Genomic DNA, 25,375 nt, shown 5'->3' with positions numbered 1-25,375 from the left:
CCAAAGTTGTGTATAAAACGCCTGTAAAAATTGTCAAACCCGAGGAACCGCTGGACCTGCTTGAGTGAGGTTGGACTTGATCAGTCGGCAACTGCCTCACTCTTCACGGGGTCCATTTGGATGCCAGCGGTAGAGATATTGTGAACCAGGAAGGAAATCTGGGATACGTGGATCTCATGCCGTGCCGAAGTCATGCCAAAGGGCATGACTAAATACTCATAGTGGCCACTAGGGGTGTTAAAGGCAGTCTTCCACTCATCTCCCTTCCTGATTCTCACCAGATCATAAACGTTGCGGAGGTCCAGTTTGGGCCTCTTGTACCAACTCCAATGTGGAGGATATCAGGGATAGGTGGTAACGATTCTTGATGATAATCTGGTTCAGCCCTCTGAAGTTGATGCAAGGATGCAGGTCTCCATCCTTCTTACCCCCGAAGAAGAAGCCTGCACCAGCAGAGGATGTAGAGGGGCGAATGAAACCTGCCTCCAGTGACTCCCAGATGGAATTGTCCATGACTGCTGCCTCAGGGGTTCTAGAGGGAGTACAGACGACCCCGGGGAGGTATGGCACCGGGTAGGAGTTCTGTGGCACAGTCGTAAGGATGATGAGGGAGAAGTGTGACAGCCCGGTTCTTACTGAAGGCCCCCCAGAGGTCGAAGTATTTGGGACGGAGAACACAAAAAGTGTTGGTCTTCAAGGGAGGCAGGAGGACACGGCGAGGCCCTCGGTGGAGGTCTTAGACATTTACTCTGGCAGTCCTTACCCCAGTCTAGTAGGTGTCCAGTGGACCAGAAAACAAATGGGTTATGGAACGCTAGCCAGGGGTAACTTAGGATAAAGGGGTTATTTGGAGCAGTCTCAGAGTGGTTCACCCCAACCTGCAGTAGAATGGGCTTGGTCAAATATTCCACCTGACCACAGCCAATGGGGTGTCCATTGTAACACTTCCAGTGGTGGAATAAAAGAGTCAGGTGCAGAGAGCAGGAATATCTTTAACAAGTGGATGTTTATTTCCTTATAGAAATAACATATAATTCTGCGACGCCTCACAACACACAGGGCGCGTAAAGAATAATGTCCAAGGAAAAATGTAACATAGAAATCCACTCCTGAACACCACCAACACGAAACAGAAAAACAAGCCCGCACAAAAGTCAGCGGGCAAACTGGGTTTAAATAACCCCTAACCTAAACACACAACAGGTGAAACAAATTAGACAAACTCAAAGGAAAACAGAAAAGGGGATGGCAGCTAGTAGACCGGAGACGACGACCGCCGAGCGCCGCCCGAACGGGAAGAGGCACCATCCTCGGCGGGATTCGTAACATCCATTGAGGGCTTGAATCTGCAGAGGGATGGGACATTTCATGCAAGGAATCTGTAACTCTCTGGCAAAGTCTTGATCAATGAAATTATCCGCTGCCCCGGAGTCCACAAAGGCTTGGAATCTTGTGCTGACGGTTGTCCCAGTGGAGGGTAGTAACAGACTGGTTAGCCGTGAGGTAACTGCACAGCTCGTCAGGGTCTCCCCCTGTCCGGGCGTTTCCCGTCAGCTCTGGGCAGGGAGCACGGAGACGGCCGAGACCTCCGCCGTCGAGGCAGCAGCCTTCGCACATGCGCCTGTCATGCTCCTGTGGGCTCAGACGTGCGTGACCCATCTGCATGGGATCCTCCATGCTGCGCTCGGTGGGATTGGGGTGCTCAGGAAACCCGGAATGCTCTAGTGGTGTCCCGGATGCGTTTGTCAAGCCTGATTGCTAGCGTTATCAGGGACTTGAGGTTCTCTCCCAGTTCCCGAGCGGCCAGTTCATCTTTGATGGAGTTGGAAAGCGGTAAGCGGTGCCTCCGTATTCCACCCACTCTCGGTGGCGAGGGTGCGGAACTCAATGGCAAAGTCAACCACTGGTCTGGCCCCTTGGCGGAGGTTGAACAGTCGGCTGGCCGCTTCTCATCCGCCGAATGGGTGGTCAATTACTCGTCGCAACTTAGCGGTGAAGGCAACAATGGTTGTATATAGTATATAGTATATACAGTATACTAGTGGTTATATAGTATAATAGTGGTTATATAGTATAATAGTGGTTATATAGTATAATAGTTGTTATATAGTATAATAGTGGTTATATAGTATACTAGTGGTTATATAGTATACTAGTGGTTATATAGTATAATAGTGGTTATATCGTGGATATATAGTATAATAGTTGTTATATAGTATAATAGTGGTTATATAGTATACTAGTGGTTATATAGTATACTAGTGGTTATATAGTATACTAGTGGTTATATAGTATACTAGTGGTTATATAGTATAATAGTGGTTATATAGTATACTAGTGGTTATATAGTATACTAGTGGTTATATAGTATAATAGTGGTTATATCGTGGATATATAGTATAATAGTTGTTATATAGTATACTAGTGGTTATATAGTATACTAGTGGTTATATAGTATACTAGTGGTTATATAGTATACTAGTGGTTATATAGTATAATAGTGGTTATATAGTATAATAGTGGTTATATAGTATACTAGTGGTTATATAGTATACTAGTGGTTATATAGTATAATAGTGGTTATATAGTATACTAGTGGTTATATAGTATAATAGTGGTTATATAGTATAATAGTGGTTATATCATGGATATATAGTATAATAGTTGTTATATAGTATAATAGTGGTTATATAGTATACTGGGGGTTATATAGTATAATAGTGGTTGTATAGTATACTAGTGGTTATATAGTATAATAGTGGTTATATAGTATACTAGTGGTTATATAGTATAATAGTGGTTATATAGTATACTAGTGGTTATATAGTATAATAGTGGTTATATAGTATAATAGTGGTTATATAGTATAATAGTGCTTATATAGTATAATAGTGGTTATATCGTGGATATATAGTATACTAGTGGTTATATAGTATAATAGTGGTTATATAGTATAATAGTGGTTATATCGTGGATATATAGTATAATAGTTGTTATATAGTATAATAGTGGTTATATAGTATAATAGTGGTTATATAGTATACTAGTGGTTATATAGTATAATAGTGGTTATATAGTATAATAGTGGTTATATCGTGGATATATAGTATAATAGTTGTTATATAGTATAATAGTGGTTATATAGTATAATAGTGGTTATATAGTATACTAGTGGTTATATCATGGATATATAGTATAATAGTTGTTATATAGTATAATAGTGGTTATATAGTATAATAGTGGTTATATAGTATAATAGCTGTTATATAGTATAATAGTGGTTATATAGTATACTGGGGGTTATATAGTATTGTTAGTGGTTATATAGTATAATAGTGGTTATATAGTATAATAGTGGATATATAGAGTAATCGTGGTTATATAGTGGATATATAGGTTTATAGATGTTATATAGTAAAATAGTGGTTCTATAGTAAAATAGTGGTTATATAGTATAATAGTGGTTATATAGTATAATAGTGGTTATATAGTATAATAGTGGTTATATAGTATACTAGTGGTTATATAGTATACTAGTGGTCATATAGTATAATAGTGGTTATATAGTATTGTTAGTGGTTATATAGTATACTAGTGGTTATATATATGCTTGTGAATGTGGGGGTTGGGGACGGAGGTGTGTATAATAGTGGTTATATACTAGTGAATGTGGGGGTTGGGGACGGAGGTATGAGGGAATAGATGGAGTGATAAGAAAGCCTATTAATAAACTGATGTAAGAGTGTCACTACGGGGGGGAAATAAACGTTGATGGAAGGGGAAGTAGGCCTTCCACCCACCCCACCCCCTCCCTCCGACTGTGTCTGACTGACTGACTCATCACTGGAGGCAGTGGACACTAGTGTTTCACTGCCTCCAGCCCTCAGGCAACCACAGCCCTGTCCTGTCTTACTGGGATAAGACTGCTATTGATGCCCTCTACAATGCTTGTCCAAACTCCGCTCATCCATGGAGGCAAGCCTAGTCCCCATCACCAGACTACCCTCCAAAATGCTTGTCCAAACTCCCCTCATCCATGGAGGCAAGCCTAGTCCCCATCACCAAACTACCCTCCACAATGCCAACCCAATATTCCCTGCAACACCAAGCCAGCGCAGTCCCCAGGCTCTGTGTCCTGTATGTCGGATGGTATTATGGCATGTGGAGCAGCTCTGCACTGTGTGTGAACACGATCACATTTAAAATCAATGTCGTCAATTCTCATCTGCTTCTATCTCGGGTTCATCTTGTCATAATATTGAGTTGAGATGTCTGTTTGGCGCACCACTGTAGAGGGATGTTTACTCCCTATGCAGAGAACAGAGACAGAGAGCATAGAGAAAGAATGAACAGAGAGAGGAGAGAAAATGAGAATGGAGAGAGAGAGAGAGAGAGAGCAGAGAGAGCAGCGGTGAGAGAGAGCAGAGAGAGCAGCGGTGAGAGAGAGCAGAGAGAGCAGCGGTGAGAGAGAGCAGAGAGAGCAGCGGTGAGAGAGAGCAGAGAGAGCAGCGGTGAGAGAGAGCAGAGAGAGCAGCGGTGAGAGAGAGCAGAGAGAGCGCAGCAGATGGGATCTCTGCTCTCCTGTGTGTGGTTTAGCTCATATAGGATCTCTGCTCTCCTGTGTGTGGTTTAGCTCATATAGGATCTCTGCTCTCCTGTGTGGTTTAGCTCATACAGGATCTCTGCTCTCCTGTGTGTGGTATAGCTCATATAGGATCTCTGCTCTCCTGTGTGTGGTTTAGCTCATATAGGATCTCTGCTCTCCTGTGTGTGGTTTAGCTCATATAGGATCTCTGCTCTCCTGTGTGGTTTAGCTCATACAGGATCTCTGCTCTCCTGTGTGTGGTTTAGCTCATACAGGATCTCTGCTCTCCTGTGTGTGGTTTAGCTCATATAGGATCTCTGCTCTCCTGTGTGTGGTTTAGCTCATATAGGATCTCTGCTCTCCTGTGTGGTTTAGCTCATATAGGATCTCTGCTCTCCTGTGTGTGGTTTAGCTCATATAGGATCTCTGCTCTCCTGTGTGTATTTGTGGTTTAGTTTGTGCTCAATGTGTGTGCTGTAACATGACAGTAATACAGCATCATTTATGTGGTAAATCTCTCAGGCGGTGTGGCTACAGCAAGGCCAAGCAGGAACCTGATGAAGAGAAGATACACTTCCACAACGGCCACAGTAAGTTACACACACACACACACACACACACACACACACACACACACACACACACACACACACACACACACACACACACACACACACACACACACACACACACACACACACACACACACACACACACACAGTATTGTATTTTATACTACACCACAGACTGTTAAACAGCCATCTCCAGCACACCAGAGGCTGCTGCCTATAGACATCGATTAGGAATCACTGGCCACGTTAAGGAAAGGAATCACTGGCCACTTTAAGGAAAGGAATCACTGGCCACGTTAAGGAAAGGAAACACTGGCCACGTTAAGGAAAGGAATCACTGGCCACGTTAAGGAAAGGAATCACTGGCCACTTTAAGGAAAGGAATCACTGGCCACGTTAAGGAAAGGAATCACTGGCCACGTTAAGGAAAGGAATCACTGGCCACTTTAAGGAAAGGAATCACTGGCCACTTTAAGGAAAGGAATCACTGGCCACTTTAAGGAAAGGAATCACTGGCCACTTTAAGGAAAGGAATCACTGGCCACGTTAAGGAAAGGAAACACTAGTCACTTTAATCACATCTCCATATCTTGCATTACTCAACTCATACGTGTAAACTGTACTCTATACTATTCTACGGTCTCTTAGTCACTTTAATTGTTTGTAAATATTGCATCATCCGTCTCATATGTATATCCTGTATTCTATACTATGCCACTGTATCTTAGTCTATGCATTACTCATCTCATATATATATCCTGTATTCTATACTATGCCGCTGTATCTTAGTCTATGCATTACTCATCTCATATATATATCCTGTATTCTATACTATGCCACTGTATCTTAGTCTATGCATTACTCATCTCATATATATATCCTGTATTCTATACTATGCCGCTGTATCTTAGTCCAATGCCATAAAAATACACTACCGTTGAAACGTTTGAGGTCACTTAGAAATGTCCTTGTTTTTGAAAGAAAAGCTAATTGTTTTCCATTAAAATAACTTAAAATTGATTGGAAATACATTGTAGACATTGTTAATGTTGTAAATTACTTTTGTAGCTGGAAACGACAGATTTTATAAATGTAATATCTACATAGGCGAAAATAAGCCCATTATCAGCAACCAATCCCTCCTGTGTTCCAATGGCACGTTGTGTTAGCTAATCCAAGTTTATCATTTTAAAAGGCTAATTGATAACTAGAAAACCATTTTGCAATTATGTTAGCACAGCTGAAATCTGTTGGGCTGATTAAAGAAGCAATAAAACTGGCCTTCTTTAGATTAGTTGAGTATCTGGAGCATCAGCATTTGTGTGTTCAATTACAGGCGCAAAATGGGCAGAAACAAATAACTTTCTTCTGAAACTCGTCAGTCTATTCTTGTTCTGAGAAATGAAGGCTATTCCATGTGAGAAATTGCCAAGAAACTGAAGATCTCGTACAAGGCTGTGTACTACTCCCTTCACAGAACAGCGCAAACTGGCTCTAACCAGAATAGAAAGAGGATTGGGAGGACAAGGACAAGGACAAGTACAAGGACAAGTACATTAGAGTGTCTGAGAAACAGATGCCTCACAAGTCCTCAACTGGCAACTTCATTAAATAGTACCCGCAAAACACCAGTCTCAACGTCAACAGTGAAGAGGCGACTCCGGGATGCTGGCCTTCTAGACAGAGTTGCAAAGAAAAAGCCGTATCTCAGACTGGCCAATTAAAAGTTTAAGATGGGCAAAAGAACACAGACACTGGACAGAGAAAGATTGGAAAAATGTGTTACGGACAGACAAATCTAAGTTTGATGTGTTTGGATCACAAAGAAGAACATTCATGAGACGCAGAAAAAATGATGGTCTGGGGATGCTTTGGTGGTTGACGCCATCTGTCAAGCATGGTGGAGGCAATGTGATGGTCTGGGGGTGCTTTGGTGGTTGACGCCATCTGTCAAGCATGGTGGAGGCAATGTGATGGTCTGGGGGTGCTTTGGTGGTTGACGCCATCTGTCAAGCATGGTGGAGGCAATGTGATGGTCTGGGGGTGCTTTGGTGCTTGACGCCATCTGTCAAGCATGGTGGAGGCAATGTGATGGTCTGGGGGGGCTTTGGTGGTTGACGCCATCTGTCAAGCATGGTGGAGGCAATGTGATGGTCTGGGGGTGCTTTGGTGGTTGATGCCATCTGTCAAGCAAGGTGGAGGCAATGTGATGGTCTGGCGGTGCTTTGGTGGTTGACGCCGTCTGTCAAGCATGGTGGAGGCAATGTGATGGTCTGGGGGTGCTTTGGTGCTTGACGCCATCTGTCAAGCATGGTGGAGGCAATGTGATGGTCTGGGGGTGCTTTGGTGGTGGTAAAGTGGGAGATATGTACAGAGTAAAAGGGATCTTGAAGAAGGAAGGCTACCACTCCATTTTGCAACACCATACCCTGTGGACGGCGCTTAAATGGAGCCAATTTCCTCTTACAACAGGACAATGACCCAAAGCACAGCTCCAAACTATACAATAACTATTTAGGTTAGAAGCAGTCAGATGGTATTCTATAATGGAGTGGCCAGCACAGTCACCGGATCTCAACCCTATTGAGTTGTTGTGGGAGCAGCTTGACCGTATGGTACGCAAGAAGTGCCCATCAAGCAAATCCAACTTGTGGGATGTGCTTCAGAAGTAACTGCTGCAAATGGAGGATTCTTTGACGAAAGCAAAGTTTGAAGGACACAATTATTATTTCAATTAAAAATCATTATTTATAACCTTATCAACGTCTTGACTGTATTTCCTATTAATTTTTCAACTCATGGAAAACAAGGACATTTCTAAGTGACCCCAAACTTTTGAACGGTAGTGTACTGTATATCGCCCCCTCCACGCCTAGAAGTATCTCCTTTCTCTCTCTTGTTCCCAGGGCATTCGAAAAACATTCAGACCCCTTCACTTTTTCCACATTTTGTTACATTACAGCTTTATTCTAAAATGGATTAAATTGTCTTCCCCCTCATCAATCTACACACAATACCCAATAATGACAAAAGAAAAACAGGTCTGTAGAAATTTTTGCAAATGTATTTTAAAATAAAAACTGAAATATCATATTTACATAAGTATTCAGACCCTTGACTCAGTACTTTCTTGAAGCACCTTTGGCAGAGATTACAGCCTCGAGTCTTCTTGGGTATGACGCCACAAGCTTGGCTCAACTGTATTCTGGGAGTTTCTCCCATTCTTCTCTGCAGATCCTCTCAACCTCTGTCAAGTTGGATTGGAAGCGTCCCTGCACAGCCATTTTCAGGTCTCTCAAAAGATGTTTGATCGGGTTCAAGTCTGGACTCTGGCTGGGCCACTCAAGGACATTCAGAGACTTGTCCCGAAGCCACTCCTGTGTTGTCTTGGCTGTTTACTTAGGGTCGTTGTCCTGTTGGAAGGTGAACCTTCGCCCCAGTCTGAGGTCCTGAACGCTCTGGAGGTTTTCATCAAGGATCGCTCTGTACATTGCTCCATTCATCTTTGCCTCAATCCTAACTAGTCTCCCAATCCCTGCCGCTGAAGTACATCCACGCAGCATGATGCTGCCACTGCCATGCTTCACCGTAGAGATGGTGTCAGGTTTCCTCCAGACATGATGCTGCCACCACCATGCTTCACCGTAGGGATGGTGTCAGGTTTCCTCCAGACATGATGCTGCCACCACCATGCTTCACCGTAGGGATGGTGTCAGGTTTCCTCCAGACATGATGCTGCCACCACCGTGCTTCACCGTAGGGATGGTGTCAGGTTTCCTCCAGACATGATGCTGCCACCACCGTGCTTCACCGTAGAGATGGTGTCAGGTTTCCTCCAGACATGATGCTGCCACCACCATGCTTCACCGTAGGGATGGTGTCAGGTTTCCTCCAGACATGATGCTGCCACCACCATGCTTCACCGTAGGGATGGTGTCAGGTTTCCTCCAGACATGATGCTGCCACCACCATGCTTCACCGTAGGGATGGTGTCAGGTTTCCTCCAGACATGATGCTGCCACCACCATGCTTCACCGTAGGGATGGTGTCAGGTTTCCTCCAGACATGATGCTGCCACCACCATGCTTCACCGTAGGGATGGTGTCAGGTTTCCTCCAGACATGATGCTGCCACCACCATGCTTCACCGTAGGGATGGTGTCAGGTTTCCTCCAGACATGATGCTGCCACCACCATGCTTCACCGTAGGGATGGTGTCAGGTTTCCTCCAGACATGATGCTGCCACCACCATGCTTCACCATAGGGATGGTGCCATGTTTCCTCCAGATGTGACACTTGACATTCAGGCCAAAGAGTTCAATATTGGTTTCATCAGACCAGATAATCTGGTTTCTCATGGTCTGAGAGTCTTTAGGTGCCTTTCGGGTAAACTCCAAGCGGGTTGTCATGTGCCTTTTACTGAGGATTGGCTTCCGTCTGGCCACTCTACCATAAAGGCCTGATTGGTGGAGTGCTGCAGAGATAGTTTTCCTTCTGGAAGGTTCTCCCATCTCCACAGAGGAACGCTAGAGCTCTGTCAGAGTGACCATCAGGTTCTTGGTCACCTCCCAGACCACAGCCCTTCTCCCCTGATTGCTCAGTTTGGCCATGCGGCCAGCTCTAGGAAGAGTCTTAGTGGTTACAAACTTTTTCCATTTCAGAATGATGGAGGCCACTGTGTTCTTGGGGATCTTCAATGCTGCAGAAATGTTTTGGTACCCTTCCCCAGATCTGTGCCTCGACACAATCCTGTCTCGGAGCTCTACGGACAATTCCTTCGAACTCATGGCTTGGTTTTTGCTCTGACATGTGCTGTCAACTGTGGGACCTTAAATAGACAGGTGTGTGCCTTTCCAAATCATGTCCAATCATGGTGCGGCTGGCTTCCGGGTAGGTGTTAAGAAGCATGTTTCGGAGGACGCATGACTCGACCTTTGCCTCCTGAGCTCGTTGGGGAGTTGCAGCAAAGAGACAAGATCGAAAACAAAAAAATACATGAAAAAAACCACTGTATTTCTGTTTATGAACCTGTTTTCGCTTTTTCATGATGTGTGTAGATTGATGAGGTAGACAATTACTGAATACATTTTAGAATACGGCTGTAACGTAACAAAATGTGGAAAAGGTTAATGGGTCTGAATGCTTCCGAATGCACTGTATATTCGTATCGTATATTGTATATTATTTATTTGTGTATGGACCCCGGGTGTGTACGTATATCGACCCCCACTCTTATGAGTATGTCCCCTCTCTCTCTAGTTATGTACCCGGGGGTGTGTACGTATATCGACCCCCACTCTTATGAGTATGTCCTCTCTCTCTAGTTATGTACCCGGGGGTGTGTACGTATATCGACCCCCGCTCTTATGAGTATGTCCTCTCTCTCTCTAGTTATGTACCCGGGGGTGTGTACGTATATCGACCCCCGCACTTATGAGAATGTCCCCTCTCTCTCTAGTTATGTACCCGGGGGTGCGTACATATATCGATCCCCACACCTACGAGGACCCCAACCAGGCCGTCCATGAGTTCGCCAAGGAGATCGATGTTTCCTGCATCACAATTGAGAGAGTCATTGGAGCTGGTGAGTGGAGAGTGTGTGTGTGTGTGTGTGTGTGTGTGTGTGTGTGTGTGTGTGTGTGTGTGTGTGTGTGTGTGTGTGTGTGTGTGTGTGTGTGTGTATACACACTGTGGTTGAATGTTTGTGTGTTTACATGTGTGTCTTCCAGGATGTGTTTTGGTTAACTGTGTTTCTATTCCAGGTGAGTTTGGGGAGGTGTGCAGCGGCCCCCTCCGCCTGCCTGGTAAGAAGGAGTTCCCAGTAGCCATTAAGACCCTGAAGGCAGGTTACACAGAACGACAAAGGCGGGACTTCCTAGGGGAGGCGTCCATCATGGGACAGTTTGATCATCCAAACATTATCCACCTGGAAGGCGTGGTCACCAAGAGTGCGTCTTGTTTCATATCATTCTGTCTGTAAAAATACAGTTGAAGTCGGAAGTGTACCTTGTGTTCCTAGCTCCAACAGTGCAGTAATTTCTAACCATTAACAACAATACACACAAATCTAAAAGTAAAAGAACGCAATTAAGAAATATGTACAGTTGAAGTCGGAAGTTTACATACACCTTAGCAAAATACATTTAAACCCCCGTTTTTCACAATTCCTAACATTTAATCCTTGTAAAAATTCGCTATCTTAGGTCAGTTAGGATCACCTCTTTATTTTAAGAATGTGAAATGTCAGAATAATAGTAGAATGATTTATTTCAGCTTTTATTTCTTTCATCACATTCCAGGTGGTTTAGAAGTTTACATACACTCAATTAGTATTTGGTAGCATTGCCTTTAAATTGTTTAACTTGGGTCAAATGTTTTGGGTAGCCTTCCACAAGCTTCCCACAATAAGTTTGGTGAATTTTGGCCCATTTCTTCTGACAGGGCTGGTGTAATGGAGTCAGATTTGTAGGCCTCCTTGCTCGCACACTCTTTTCAGTTCTGCCCACACATTTTCTGCAGGATTGAGGTCAGGGCTTTGTGATGGCCACTCTAATACCTTGACTTTGTTGTCCTTAAGCCATTTTTCCACAACTTTGGAAGTATGCTTGGGGTCATTGTCCATTTGGAAGACCCATTTGCGACCAAGCTTTAACTTCCTGACTGGTGTCTTGAGATGTTGCTTCAATATATCCACATAATGTTCCTCCTCATGATGCCATCTATTTTGTGACGTGCACCAGTCCCTCCTGCAGCAAAGCGCCCCCACAACATGATGCTGCCACTCCCGTGCTTCAAGGTTGGGATGGTGTTCTTCGGCTTGCAAGCATCCCCCTTTCTCCTCCAAACATAACAATGGCACTTATGGCCAAACAGTTCTATTTTTGTTTCATCAGACCAGAGGACATTTCTCCAAAAAGTACGATCTTTGTCACCATGTGCAGTTGCAAACCGTAGTCTGTGGCGGTTTTGGAGCAGTGGCTTCTTCCTTGCTGAGCGGCCTGTCAGGTTATGTTGATATAGGACTCGTTTTACTGTGGATATAGATACTTGTGTGCCTGTTTCCTCCAGCATCTTCACAAGGTCCTTTGCTGTTGTTCTGGGATTGATTTGCACTTTTCACACCAAAGTACGTTCATCTCTAGGAGACAGAACGCGTCTCCTTCCTGAGCTGTATGACGGCTGCGTGGTCCCATGGTGTTTATACTTGCGTACTATTGTTTGTACAGATTAAGGTGGTACCTTCAGGTATTTGGAAATTGCCCCCAAGGATGAACCAGACTTGTGGAGGTCTGCAAATGTTTTTCTGAGGCCTTGGCTAATTTCTTTTGATTTTCCCATGATGTCAAGCAAAGAGGCACTGAGTTTGAAGGTAGGCCATGAAATACATCCACAGGTACACCTTCAATTGACTCAAATGATGTCAATTAGCCTATCAGAAGCTTCCAAATCCATGACATCTTTTTCTGGAATTTTCCAAGCTGTTCAAAGGCACAATCAACTTATTGTATGTAAACTTCTGACCGACTGGAATTGTGATACAGTGAATTATAAGTGAAATAATCTGTCTGTAAACAATTGTTGTAAAAATTACTTGTGTCATGCACAAAGTAGATGTCCTAACCGACTTGCCAAAACTATAGTTTGTTAACAAGAAATTTGTGGAGTGGTTGAAAAACAAGTTTTAATGACTCCAACCTAAGTGTATGTAAACTTCCAACTTCAACTGTACATGTTGTGTATATTGTCTGTATTAATACATGTTGTGTATATTGTCTGTATTAATACATGTTGTGTATATTGTCTGTATTAATACATGTTGTGTATATTGTCTGTATTAATACAGGTTGTGTATATTGCCTATATTAATACATGTTGTGTATATTGTCTGTATTAATACATGTTGTGTATATTGTCTGTATTAATACATGTTGTATATATTGTCTGTATTAATACATGTTGTATATATTGTCTGTATTAATACATGTTGTATATATTGCCTGTATTAATACATGTTGTGTATTTTGTCTGTATTAATACATGTTGTGTATATTGTCTGTATTAATACATGTTGTGTATATTGCCTGTATTAATACATGTTGTGTATATTGTCTGTATTAATACATGTTGTGTATATTGTCTGTATTAATACATGTTGTGTATATTGTCTGTATTAATACATGTTGTGTATATTGTCTGTATTAATACATGTTGTATATATTGCCTGTATTAATACATGTTGTGTATATTGTCTGTATTAATACATGTTGTGTATATTGTCTATGTGGTTCCATAGCAGCGGTGATGTATCACTCATCTGTTTGATATTATATTATTATCTCTATTCTTTTGTCAGCAAAACCTGTGATGATCATCACGGAGTACATGGAGAACGGATCACTGGACACCTTCCTCAAGGTAAACCATGCAGATCACTGGACACCTTCCTCAAGGTAAACCATGCAGATCACTGGACACCTTCCTCAAGGTAAACCATGTGGATCACTGGACACCTTCCTCAAGGTAAACCATGTGGATCACTGGACACCTTCCTCAAGGTAAACCATGCAGATCACTGGACACCTTCCTCAAGGTAAACCATGTGGATCACTGGACACCTTCCTCAAGGTAAACCATGCAGATCACTGGACACCTTCCTCAAGGTAAACCATGTGGATCACTGGACACCTTCCTCAAGGTAAACCATGCAGATCACTGGACACCTTCCTCAAGGTAAACCATGCAGATCACTGGACACCTTCCTCAAGGTAAACCATGCAGATCACTGGACACCTTCCTCAAGGTAAACCATGCAGATCACTGGACACCTTCCTCAAGGTAAACCATGCAGATCACTGGACACCTTCCTCAAGGTAAACCATGCAGATCACTGGACACCTTCCTCAAGGTAAACCATGCAGATCACTGGACACCTTCCTCAAGGTAAACCATGCAGATCACTGGACACCTTCCTCAAGGTAAACCATGCAGATCACTGGACACCTTCCTCAAGGTAAACCATGCAGATCACTGGACACCTTCCTCAAGGTAAACCATGTGGATCACTGGACACCTTCCTCAAGGTAAACCATGCAGATCACTGGACACCTTCCTCAAGGTAAACCATGCGGATCACTGGACACCTTCCTCAAGGTAAACCATGTGGATCACTGGACACCTTCCTCAAGGTAAACCATGTGGATCACTGGACACCTTCCTCAAGGTAAACCATGCAGATCACTGGACACCTTCCTCAAGGTAAACCATGCGGATCACTGGACACCTTCCTCAAGGTAAACCATGCAGATCACTGGACACCTTCCTCAAGGTAAACCATGCGGATCACTGGACACCTTCCTCAAGGTAAACCATGTGGATCACTGGACACCTTCCTCAAGGTAAACCATGCAGATCACTGGACACCTTCCTCAAGGTAAACCATGCAGATCACTGGACACCTTCCTCAAATTAAACCATGTGGATCACTGGACACCTTCCTCAAAGTAAACCATGTGGATCACTGGACACCTTCCTCAAGGTAAACCATGCAGATCACTGGACACCTTCCTCAAGGTAAACCATGTGGATCACTGGACACCTTCCTCAAGGTAAACCATGCAGATCACTGGACACCTTCCTCAAGGTAAACCATGTGGATCACTGGACACCTTCCTCAAGGTAAACCATGCAGATCACTGGACACCTTCCTCAAGGTAAACCATGCAGATCACTGGACACCTTCCTCAAGGTAAACCATGTGGATCACTGGACACCTTCCTCAAGGTAAACCATGTGGATCACTGGACACCTTCCTCAAGGTAAACCATGCAGATCACTAGACACCTTCCTCAAGGTAAACCATGCAGATCACTGGACACCTTCCTCAAGGTAAACCATGTGGATCACTGGACACCTTCCTCAAGGTAAACCCTGCAGATCACTGGACACCTTCCTCAAGGTAAACCATGCGGATCACTGGACACCTTCCTCAAGGTAAACCATGTGGATCACTGGACACCTTCCTCAAGGTAAACCATGTGGATCACTGGACACCTTCCTCAAGGTAAACCATGTGGATCACTGGACACCTTCCTCAAGGTAAACCATGTGGATCACTGGACACCTTCCTCAAGGTAAACCCTGCAGATCACTGGACACCTTCCTCAAGGTAAACCATGCAGATCACTGGACACCTTCCTCAAGGTAAACCATGCAGATCACTGGACACCTTCCTCAAGGTAAACCATGCAGATCACTGGACACCTTCCTCAAAGTAAACCATGTGGATCACTGGACACCTTCCTCAAGGTAAACCATGTGGATCACTGGACACCTTCCTCAAGGTAAACCATGCAGATCACTGGACACCTTCCTCAAGGTAAACCATGCAGATCACTGGACACCTTCCTCAAGGTAAACCATGCAGATCACTGGACACCTTCCTCAAGGTAAACCCTGCAGATCACTGGACACCTTCCTCAAGGTAAACCATGTGGATCACTGGACACCTTCCTCAAGGTAAACCATGCAGATCGCTGGACACCTTCCTCAAGGTAAACCATGCAGATCACTGGACACCTTCCTCAAGGTAAACCATGCAGATCACTGGACACCTTCCTCAAGGTAAACCATGCAGATCACTGGACACCTTCCTCAAGGTAAACCATGCAGATCACTGGACACCTTCCTCAAGGTAAACCATACAGATCACTGGACACCTTCCTCAAGGTAAACTATGCAGATCACTGGACACCTTCCTCAAGGTAAACCATGCGGATCACTTGACACCTTCCTCAAGGTAAACCATGCAGCTCACTGGACACCTTCCTCAAGGTAAACCATGCAGATCACTGGACACCTTCCTCAAGGTAAACCATGTGGATCACTGGACACCTTCCTCAAGGTAAACCATGTGGATCACTGGACACCTTCCTCAAGGTAAACCATGTGGATCACTGGACACCTTCCTCAAGGTAAACCATGCAGATCACTGGACACCTTCCTCAAGGTAAACCATGTGGATCACTGGACACCTTCCTCAAGGTAAACCATGTGGATCACTGGACACCTTCCTCAAGGTAAACCATGCGGATCACTGGACACCTTCCTCAAGGTAAACCATACAGATCACTGGACACCTTCCTCAAGGTAAACCATGCAGATCACTGGACACCTTCCTCAAGGTAAACCATGCAGATCACTGGACACCTTCCTCAAGGTAAACCATGCAGATCACTGGACACCTTCCTCAAGGTAAACCATGTGGATCACTGGACACCTTCCTCAAGGTAAACCATGTGGATCACTGGACACCTTCCTCAAGGTAAACCATGTGGATCACTGGACACCTTCCTCAAGGTAAACCATGCAGATCACTGGACACCTTCCTCAAGGTAAACCATGTGGATCACTGGACACCTTCCTCAAGGTAAACCATGCAGATCACTGGACACCTTCCTCAAGGTAAACCATGTGGATCACTGGACACCTTCCTCAAGGTAAACCATGCAGATCACTGGACACCTTCCTCAAGGTAAACCATGTGGATCACTGGACACCTTCCTCAAGGTAAACCATGTGGATCACTGGACACCTTCCTCAAGGTAAACCATGCAGATCACTGGACACCTTCCTCAAGGTAAACCATGCGGATCACTGGACACCTTCCTCAAGGTAAACCATGCGGATCACTGGACACCTTCCTCAAGGTAAACCATGCAGATCACTGGACACCTTCCTCAAGGTAAACCATGTGGATCACTGGACACCTTCCTCAAGGTAAACCATGTGGATCACTGGACACCTTCCTCAAGGTAAACCATGCGGATCACTTGACACTGGACACGGTCCCTGGTCAAAGGTACTGCATTATCATGGGAAGGGGGTGTCCCTGGTCAACGGTAGTGCATTATAAAGGGAATGGGGTGTCCCTGGTCAAAGGTGGTGCATTATCATTGGAATGGGGTGTCCCTGGTCAAAGGTAGTGCATTATCATGGGAATGGGGTGTCATTAGGGACGTACTCTGAGCTTTTCCTCCCTCTTCTTCTTCTTGTAGAAGAACGACAGCCAGTTCACAGTGATCCAGCTGGTTGGGATGCTGCGTGGTATGGCCTCAGGCATGCGCTACCTGTCAGACATTGGATACGTGCACCGGGACCTGGCAGCACGTAACATCCTGGTCAACAGCAACCTGGTGTGTAAGGTGTCTGACTTTGGCCTGTCCAGAGTCCTGGAGGATGATGCTGAGGCTGCATATACGACCAGGGTAAGTGTCTGTCTGTCTGCGTGTCTGTCTGCGTGTCTGTCTGTCTGTCTGTCTGTCTGCCTGTCTGCCTGTCTGCCTGTCTGTCTGTCTGTCTGTCTGTCTGTCTGTCTGTCTGTCTGTCTGTCTCTGTGCCTGCCTGCCTGTCTGTCTGCCTGCCTGTCTGTCTGTCTCTGTGCCTGTCTGTCTGTCTGTCTGTCTGTCTGTCTGTCTGTCTGTGTCTGCCTGCCTGCCTGTCTGTCTGTCTGTCTGTCTGTCTGTCTGTCTGTCTGTCTCTGTGTCTCTGTGTCCATCGTCTCTTCTAGCTCTACTGATTCCAACTACATAGAGGGACAGTCAGAGGGGGCTTGACAGGAAGGGGGGAGGGAGCGTTTAGCATGGCATGCACACCGTGCTCTGTGAGGTCTGAGGCTCATATGTGAGAGCGCTGTGTGTGTGTGTGTGTGTGTGTGTGTGTGTGTGTGTGTGTGTGTGTGTGTGTGTGTGTGTGTGTGTGTGTGTGTGTGTGTGTGTGTGTGTGTGTGTAGTAGTGTTAGCTAGCTGTCTCTACTTGGCTGTCTGAGGCAGTGTGTATGTAGCAGTGTTAGCTAGCTGTCTACTTGGCTGTCTGAGGCAGTGTGTATGTAGTAGTGTTAGCTAGCTGTCTCTACTTGGCTGTCTGAGGCAGTGTGTATGTAGCAGTGTTAGCTAGCTGTCTACTTGGCTGTCTGAGGCAGTGTGTATGTAGCAGTGTTAGCTAGCTGTCTCTACTTGGCTGTCTGAGGCAGTGTGTATGTAGCAGTGTTAGTTAGCTGTCTACTTGGCTGTCTGAGGCAGTGTGTATGTAGCAGTGTTAGCTAGCTGTATCTACTTGGCTGTCTGAGGCAGTGTGTATGTAGCAGTGTTAGCTAGCTGTATCTACTTGGCTGTCTGAGGCAGTGTGTATGTAGCAGTGTTAGTTAGCTGTCTACTTGGCTGTCTGAGGCAGTGTGTATGTAGCAGTGTTAGCTAGCTGTATCTACTTGGCTGTCTGAGGCAGTGTGTATGTAGCAGTGTTAGCTAGCTGTATCTACTTGGCTGTCTGAGGCAGTGTGTATGTAGCAGTGTTAGCTAGCTGTCTACTTGGCTGTCTGAGGCAGTGTGTATGTAGCAGTGTTAGCTAGCTGTCTACTTGGCTGTCTGAGGCAGTGTGTATGTAGCAGTGTTAGCTAGCTGTATCTACTTGGCTGTCTGAGGCAGTGTGTATGTAGCAGTGTTAGCTAGCTGTCTACTTGGCTGTCTGAGGCAGTGTGTATGTAGCAGTGTTAGCTAGCTGTCTCCATTTAGCTTTCTAAACTTGATAATTGCGCCGTGTCGTCCAGATTGTGCAGGTTCTGTCACTGACTGTGACACGGCATCCAGGACAGCCAATTAGCTATCGGCACAATCTCCAGGACAGCCAATTAACACGCAGCGCAGTCTCCAGGACATATCTACATTCTTGCTCTCTCTGAGAACCACACAAAGCCTGTACACATCATCCTCCGTCCTAAAATAACCATCCGAACGTTGTCGATGTGTTTCTCTCAGGGCGGTAAAATCCCGATCCGCTGGACAGCTCCAGAAGCAATAGCGTTTAGGAAGTTCACCTCCGCCTCTGACGTGTGGAGCTACGGCATCGCCATGTGGGAAGTGATGTCATACGGAGAGAGACCCTACTGGGAGATGAGTAACCAGGATGTAAGTCTTCTTCTCATTTGCCACCAATGGTAGGATTTATTGAGCTCGTGTTTATGGTTGCTGTAGATCATTAGAACAAAGTATTCATTTTTAATGTCACAGACTACAAGCTACGCTACTTATCAGATATTTATTCCGTATTACCAATGTATTCCTTTACAGTCACTAGACTGTGAGACCCAGAAACCAGAGAATAGAGGCTGTCTTTATCCGTCAATTATATTACAGGGCCACTGACTGTTAGTGTTATCCAGAAAATCGAGGTGAAATGAGTAGTATCTTAGTAGCCAGGAGGGGAATGGCTAAGAGAGGAGATGGAGACCTATTAATAGAACAGTAGAAAACGAGAAGGGGTATTGAATGTGCCTGACGGGGGAGAGATAGAGAGAAATAAAGAGGAGGGAGAGAGAGAGACGGAGTGATGGGGTTGGAGAGATAGACGGAGTGATGGAGATGAGAGAGAGAATTTAAAAAGGTGGGAGAGAGAGAGATACATAGTGATGGGATGGAGAGAGAGAGAGACAAAGTGATGGGATGGAGAGAGAGAGATACATAGTGATGGGATGGAGAGAGAGAGAGACATAGTGATGGGATGGAGAGAGAGAGAGACGGGGTGATGGGGATGGAGAGAGAGAGACAGAGTGATGGGATGGAGAGAGAGAGAGACGGGGTGATGGTGATGAGAGAGAGAGAGAGACGGGGTGATGGTGATGAGAGAGAGAGAGACGGAGTGATGGGATGGAGAGAGAGAGAGACGGGGTGATGGGATGGAGAGAGAGAGAGACGGGGTGATGGTGATGAGAGAGAGAGAGACGGAGTGATGGGGATGAGAGAGAGAAATAAAGAGGTGGGAGAGAGAGAGAGTCAGAGAAGGAGAGAGTGAAAGAGAATGAGAGAGAGCGTGTGCTGGGATAGAGAAAGAGCTAGAAGGGATGTAGAATTGTCAGAGGAAGAAAGAGAAAGAGAGGGGGAAGAGAGCAGAGGGGGAAAGAGAGAAAGGGGGGCTGGAGGTCAAGGGTCCTTTAGAACACTGGAGCCAAGTCACATGACTGTCCCTGAGAAACAGAATTCTGACTCAGGCTGGCATATACACATCCACGATTTAGTATTTATTGAAGAATAAATAACCTTCAAATAACCCACAAATCTACCAGGGATATTAAACAGCGTTTAGTGCCAATGTACAGGGCGTAGTATTGACAAGTAGGGCTCTACAGTATGGAGCCCAGTAGAGGAGAGGAGAGAAGAGGAGAGGAGAGGAGGTGCCAGAGAAAGGTGCCAGAGAGGAGGAGAGGATGAAAGGTACCAGAGAGGAGGAGAGGAGGAAAGATATCAGAGAGGAGGAGAGGAGGAAAGGTACCAGAGAGGAGGAGAGGAGGAAAGGTACCAGAGAGGAGGAGAGGAGGAAAGGTGCCAGAGAGGAGGAGAGGAGGAAAGGTACCAGAGAGGAGGAGAGGAGGAAAGATGCCAGAGAGGAGGAGAGGAGGAAAGGTACCAGAGAGGAGGAGAGGAGGAAAGGTGCCAGAGAGGAGGAGGGAGGAGAGGAGGAAAGGTGTCAGAGAGGAGGAGAGGAGGAAAGGTGCCAGAGAGGAGGAGAGGAGGAAAGGTACCAGAGAGGAGAGGATGAAATGTACCAGAGAGGAGGAGAGGAGGAAAGGTACCAGAGAGGAGGAGAGGATGAAATGTACCAGAGAGGAGGAGAGGAGGAAAGGTACCAGAGAGGAGGAGAGGAGGAAAGGTACCAGAGAGGAGGAGAGGAGGAAAGATGCCAGAGAGGAGGAGAGGATGAAAGATGCCAGAGAGGAGGAGAGGAGGAAAGGTACCAGAGAGGAGGAGAGGAGGAAAGATGCCAGAGAGGAGGAGAGGAGGAAAGGTGCCAGAGAGGAGGAGAGGAGGAAAGGTGCCAGAGAGGAGGAGAGGAGGAAAGGTGCCAGAGAGGAGGAGAGGAGGAAAGGTACCAGAGAGGAGGAGAGGAGGAAAGGTACCAGAGAGGAGAGGATGAAATGTACCAGAGAGGAGGAGAGGAGGAAAGGTGCCAGAGAGGAGGAGAGGAGGAAAGGTGCCAGAGAGGAGGAGAGGAGGAAAGGTGCCAGAGAGGAGGAGAGGAGGAAAGGTACCAGAGAGGAGAGGATGAAATGTACCAGAGAGGAGGAGAGGAGGAAAGGTGCCAGAGAGGAGGAGAAGAGGAAAGATGCCAGAGAGGAGGAGAGGATGAAATGTACCAGAGAGGAGGAGAGGAGGAAAGGTACCAGAGAGGAGAGGATGAAATGTACCAGAGAGGAGGAGAGGAGGAAAGGTGCCAGAGAGGAGGAGAGGAGGAAAGGTACCAGAGAGGAGAGGATGAAATGTACCAGAGAGGAGGAGAGGAGGAAAGGTACCAGAGAGGAGGAGAGGATGAAATGTACCAGAGAGGAGGAGAGGAGGAAAGGTACCAGAGAGGAGGAGAGGAGGAAAGGTACCAGAGAGGAGGAGAGGAGGAAAGATGCCAGAGAGGAGGAGAGGATGAAAGATGCCAGAGAGGAGGAGAGGAGGAAAGGTACCAGAGAGGAGGAGAGGAGGAAAGATGCCAGAGAGGAGGAGAGGAGGAAAGGTGCCAGAGAGGAGGAGAGGAGGAAAGATGCCAGAGAGGAGGAGAGGATGAAAGATGCCAGAGAGGAGGAGAGGAGGAAAGGTACCAGAGAGGAGGAGAGGAGGAAAGATGCCAGAGAGGAGGAGAGGAGGAAAGGTGCCAGAGAGGAGGAGAGGAGGAAAGGTGCCAGAGAGGAGGAGAGGAGGAAAGGTGCCAGAGAGGAGGAGAGGAGGAAAGGTACCAGAGAGGAGGAGAGGAGGAAAGGTACCAGAGAGGAGAGGATGAAATGTACCAGAGAGGAGGAGAGGAGGAAAGGTGCCAGAGAGGAGGAGAGGAGGAAAGGTGCCAGAGAGGAGGAGAGGAGGAAAGGTGCCAGAGAGGAGGAGAGGAGGAAAGGTACCAGAGAGGAGAGGATGAAATGTACCAGAGAGGAGGAGAGGAGGAAAGGTGCCAGAGAGGAGGAGAAGAGGAAAGATGCCAGAAAGGAGGAGAGGATGAAATGTACCAGAGAGGAGGAGAGGAGGAAAGGTACCAGAGAGGAGAGGATGAAATGTACCAGAGAGGAGGAGAGGAGGAAAGGTACCAGAGAGGAGGAGAGGAGGAAAGGTACCAGAGAGGAGGAGAGGAGGAAAGGTACCAGAGAGGAGGAGAGGAGGAAAGATGCCAGAGAGGAGGAGAGGAGGAAAGGTGCCAGAGAGGAGGAGAGGAGGAAAGGTACCAGAGAGGAGAGGATGAAATGTACCAGAGAGGAGGAGAGGAGGAAAGGTACCAGAGAGGAGGAGAGGATGAAATGTACCAGAGAGGAGGAGAGGAGGAAAGGTACCAGAGAGGAGGAGAGGAGGAAAGGTACCAGAGAGGAGGAGAGGAGGAAAGATGCCAGAGAGGAGGAGAGGATGAAAGATGCCAGAGAGGAGGAGAGGAGGAAAGGTACCAGAGAGGAGGAGAGGAGGAAAGATGCCAGAGAGGAGGAGAGGAGGAAAGGTGCCAGAGAGGAGGAGAGGAGGAAAGGTGCCAGAGAGGAGGAGAGGAGGAAAGGTGCCAGAGAGGAGGAAAGGTACCAGAGAGGAGGAGAGGAGGAAAGGTACCAGAGAGGAGAGGATGAAATGTACCAGAGAGGAGGAGAGGAGGAAAGGTGCCAGAGAGGAGGAGAGGAGGAAAGGTGCCAGAGAGGAGGAGAGGAGGAAAGGTACCAGAGAGTAGGAGAGGAGGAAAGGTACCAGAGAGGAGAGGATGAAATGTACCAGAGAGGAGGAGAGGAGGAAAGGTGCCAGAGAGGAGGAGAAGAGGAAAGATGCCAGAGAGGAGGAGAGGATGAAATGTACCAGAGAGGAGGAGAGGAGGAAAGGTACCAGAGAGGAGAGGATGAAATGTACCAGAGAGGAGGAGAGGAGGAAAGGTGCCAGAGAGGAGGAGAGGAGGAAAGGTACCAGAAAGGAGAGGATGAAATGTACCAGAGAGGAGGAGAGGAGGAAAGGTACCAGAGAGGAGGAGAGGATGAAATGTACCAGAGAGGAGGAGAGGAGGAAAGGTACCAGAGAGGAGGAGAGGAGGAAAGGTACCAGAGAGGAGGAGAGGAGGAAAGATGCCAGAGAGGAGGAGAGGATGAAAGATGCCAGAGAGGAGGAGAGGAGGAAAGGTACCAGAGAGGAGGAGAGGAGGAAAGATGCCAGAGAGGAGGAGAGGAGGAAAGGTGCCAGAGAGGAGGAGAGGAGGAAAGGTGCCAGAGAGGAGGAGAGGAGGAAAGGTGCCAGAGAGGAGGAGAGGAGGAAAGGTACCAGAGAGGAGGAGAGGAGGAAAGGTACCAGAGAGGAGAGGATGAAATGTACCAGAGAGGAGGAGAGGAGGAAAGGTGCCAGAGAGGAGGAGAGGAGGAAAGGTGCCAGAGAGGAGGAGAGGAGGAAAGGTGCCAGAGAGTAGGAGAGGAGGAAAGGTACCAGAGAGGAGAGGATGAAATGTACCAGAGAGGAGGAGAGGAGGAAAGGTGCCAGAGAGGAGGAGAAGAGGAAAGATGCCAGAGAGGAGGAGAGGATGAAATGTACCAGAGAGGAGGAGTGGAGGAAAGGTACCAGAGAGGAGAGGATGAAATGTACCAGAGAGGAGGAGAGGAGGAAAGGTACCCGAGAGGAGGAGAGGAGGAAAGGTACCAGAGAGGAGAGGATGAAATGTACCAGAGAGGAGGAGAGGAGGAAAGATGCCAGAGAGGAGGAGAGGAGGAAAGGTACCAGAGAGGAGAGGATGAAATGTACCAGAGGAGGAGAGGAGGAAAGATGCCAGAGAGGAGAGGATGAAAGGTACCAGAGAGGAGGAGAGGAGGAAAGATGCCAGAGAGGAGGAGAGGAGGAAAGGTACCAGAGAGGAGGAGAGGAGGAAAGGTGCCAGAGAGGAGGAGAGGAGGAAAGGTGCCAGAGAGGAGGAGAGGAGGAAAGATGCCAGAGAGGAGGAGAGGATGAACTGTACCAGAGAGGAGGAGAGGAGGAAAAGTACCAGAGAGGAGGAGAGGAGGAAAGGTACCAGAGAGGAGGAGAGGAGGAAAGGTACCAGAGAGGAGGAGAGGAGGAAAGGTACCAGAGAGGAGAGGAAAGGAAAGAAGAGGTGCCAGAGAGGGTCCCTCAAGGAGGTGCAGCTCTCAGTCATGTTTATCTCACAGAGCATGCCTCCTCTCCTTTTCATCCAGCTCTCCTACTCCTCCTCCTCCTCTTCACTGACAGCTCTATCCATCCCAGCCTCAGATCACTCTTTCTGCTCCATCATTAATCTGTCTGAGCTGCTGCCTGAGTCTCTCTGAGGGAACACAAGTTATTTGATGTTTTATTTAACACCTTCATGAGGATTTCCCTGTGATCTCTGCTAGACTCTCTCGCTCCCCCTTATCTATCTCTCCGGTCTCTCTCCCTCTCTCTCTCTTTTAGTTAGATGCCTTCTCCCTCTCTCTCTCTCTCTTTTAGTTAGATGCCTTCTCCCTCTCTCTCTCCCTCTCTCTCTTTTAGTTAGATGCCTTCTCCCTCTCTCTCTCTCTCTCTCTTTTAGTTAGATGCCTTCTCCCTCTTTCTCTCTCTTTTAGTTAGATGCCTTCTCCCTCTCTCTCTCTCTCTCTCTCTTTTAGTTAGATGCCTTCTCCCTCTCCCTCTCTCTCTCTTTTAGTTAGATGCCTTCTCCCTCTCTCTTTCTCTCTCTTTTAGTTAGATGCCTTCTCCCTCTCTCTCTCCCTCTCTCTCTTTTAGTTAGATGCCTTCTCCCTCTCTCTCTCTCTCTCTCTTTTAGTTAGATGCCTTCTCCCTCTTTCTCTCTCTTTTAGTTAGATGCCTTCTCCCTCTCTCCCTCTCTCTCTTTTAGTTAGATGCCTTCTCCCTCTCTCTCTCTCTCTCTCTTTTAGTTAGATGCCTTCTCCCTCTTTCTCTCTCTTTTAGTTAGATGCCTTCTCCCTCTCTCCCTCTCTCTCTTTTAGTTAGATCCCTTCTCCCTCTCTCTCTCTTTTAGTTAGATGCCTTCTCCCTCTCTCCCTCTCTCTCTTTTAGTTAGATGCCTTCTCCCTCTCTCTCTCTTTTAGTTAGATGCCTTCTCCCTCTCGCCCTCTCTCTCTTGTTTCCAGTTTGCACAAAGTCCAGTGTAGTTCCTTGAGGGCCGTCGTGGTGTCGGCTTGAGGGGGAATATACACGGCTGTGACTATAAACGAAGATAATTCTCTTCGGAG

General features: G+C 46.5%; 1 protein-coding gene across 4 annotated transcripts in view; it reads left to right on the top strand.

Annotated features, from left to right (window-relative positions):
• Nucleotides 1–25,375, top strand: part of LOC129869604 (ephrin type-A receptor 5) — a 194,964-nt gene that overhangs the window by 148,142 nt on the left and 21,447 nt on the right. For 3 of the 4 annotated variants that reach the window (XM_055944183.1, XM_055944164.1, XM_055944155.1), the window contains exons 9-14: nucleotides 5,108–5,175; nucleotides 10,616–10,741; nucleotides 10,920–11,105; nucleotides 13,511–13,572; nucleotides 17,211–17,420; nucleotides 18,966–19,115. In XM_055944183.1, the coding sequence (XP_055800158.1) occupies nucleotides 5,108–5,175; nucleotides 10,616–10,741; nucleotides 10,920–11,105; nucleotides 13,511–13,572; nucleotides 17,211–17,420; nucleotides 18,966–19,115 (802 nt within the window). Of the gene's footprint in view, nucleotides 1–5,107; nucleotides 5,176–10,416; nucleotides 10,520–10,615; nucleotides 10,742–10,919; nucleotides 11,106–13,510; nucleotides 13,573–17,210; nucleotides 17,421–18,965; nucleotides 19,116–25,375 lie in introns of those variants that run through there. The other variant, XM_055944174.1, reaches the window with a different exon arrangement.

The sequence above is a fragment of the Salvelinus fontinalis genome, chromosome 2 (genome assembly GCF_029448725.1).
Source record: "Salvelinus fontinalis isolate EN_2023a chromosome 2, ASM2944872v1, whole genome shotgun sequence".
Taxonomy (NCBI): Eukaryota; Metazoa; Chordata; class Actinopteri; order Salmoniformes; family Salmonidae; genus Salvelinus; species Salvelinus fontinalis.
This window is presented reverse-complemented; position numbering and strand designations above follow the sequence as displayed.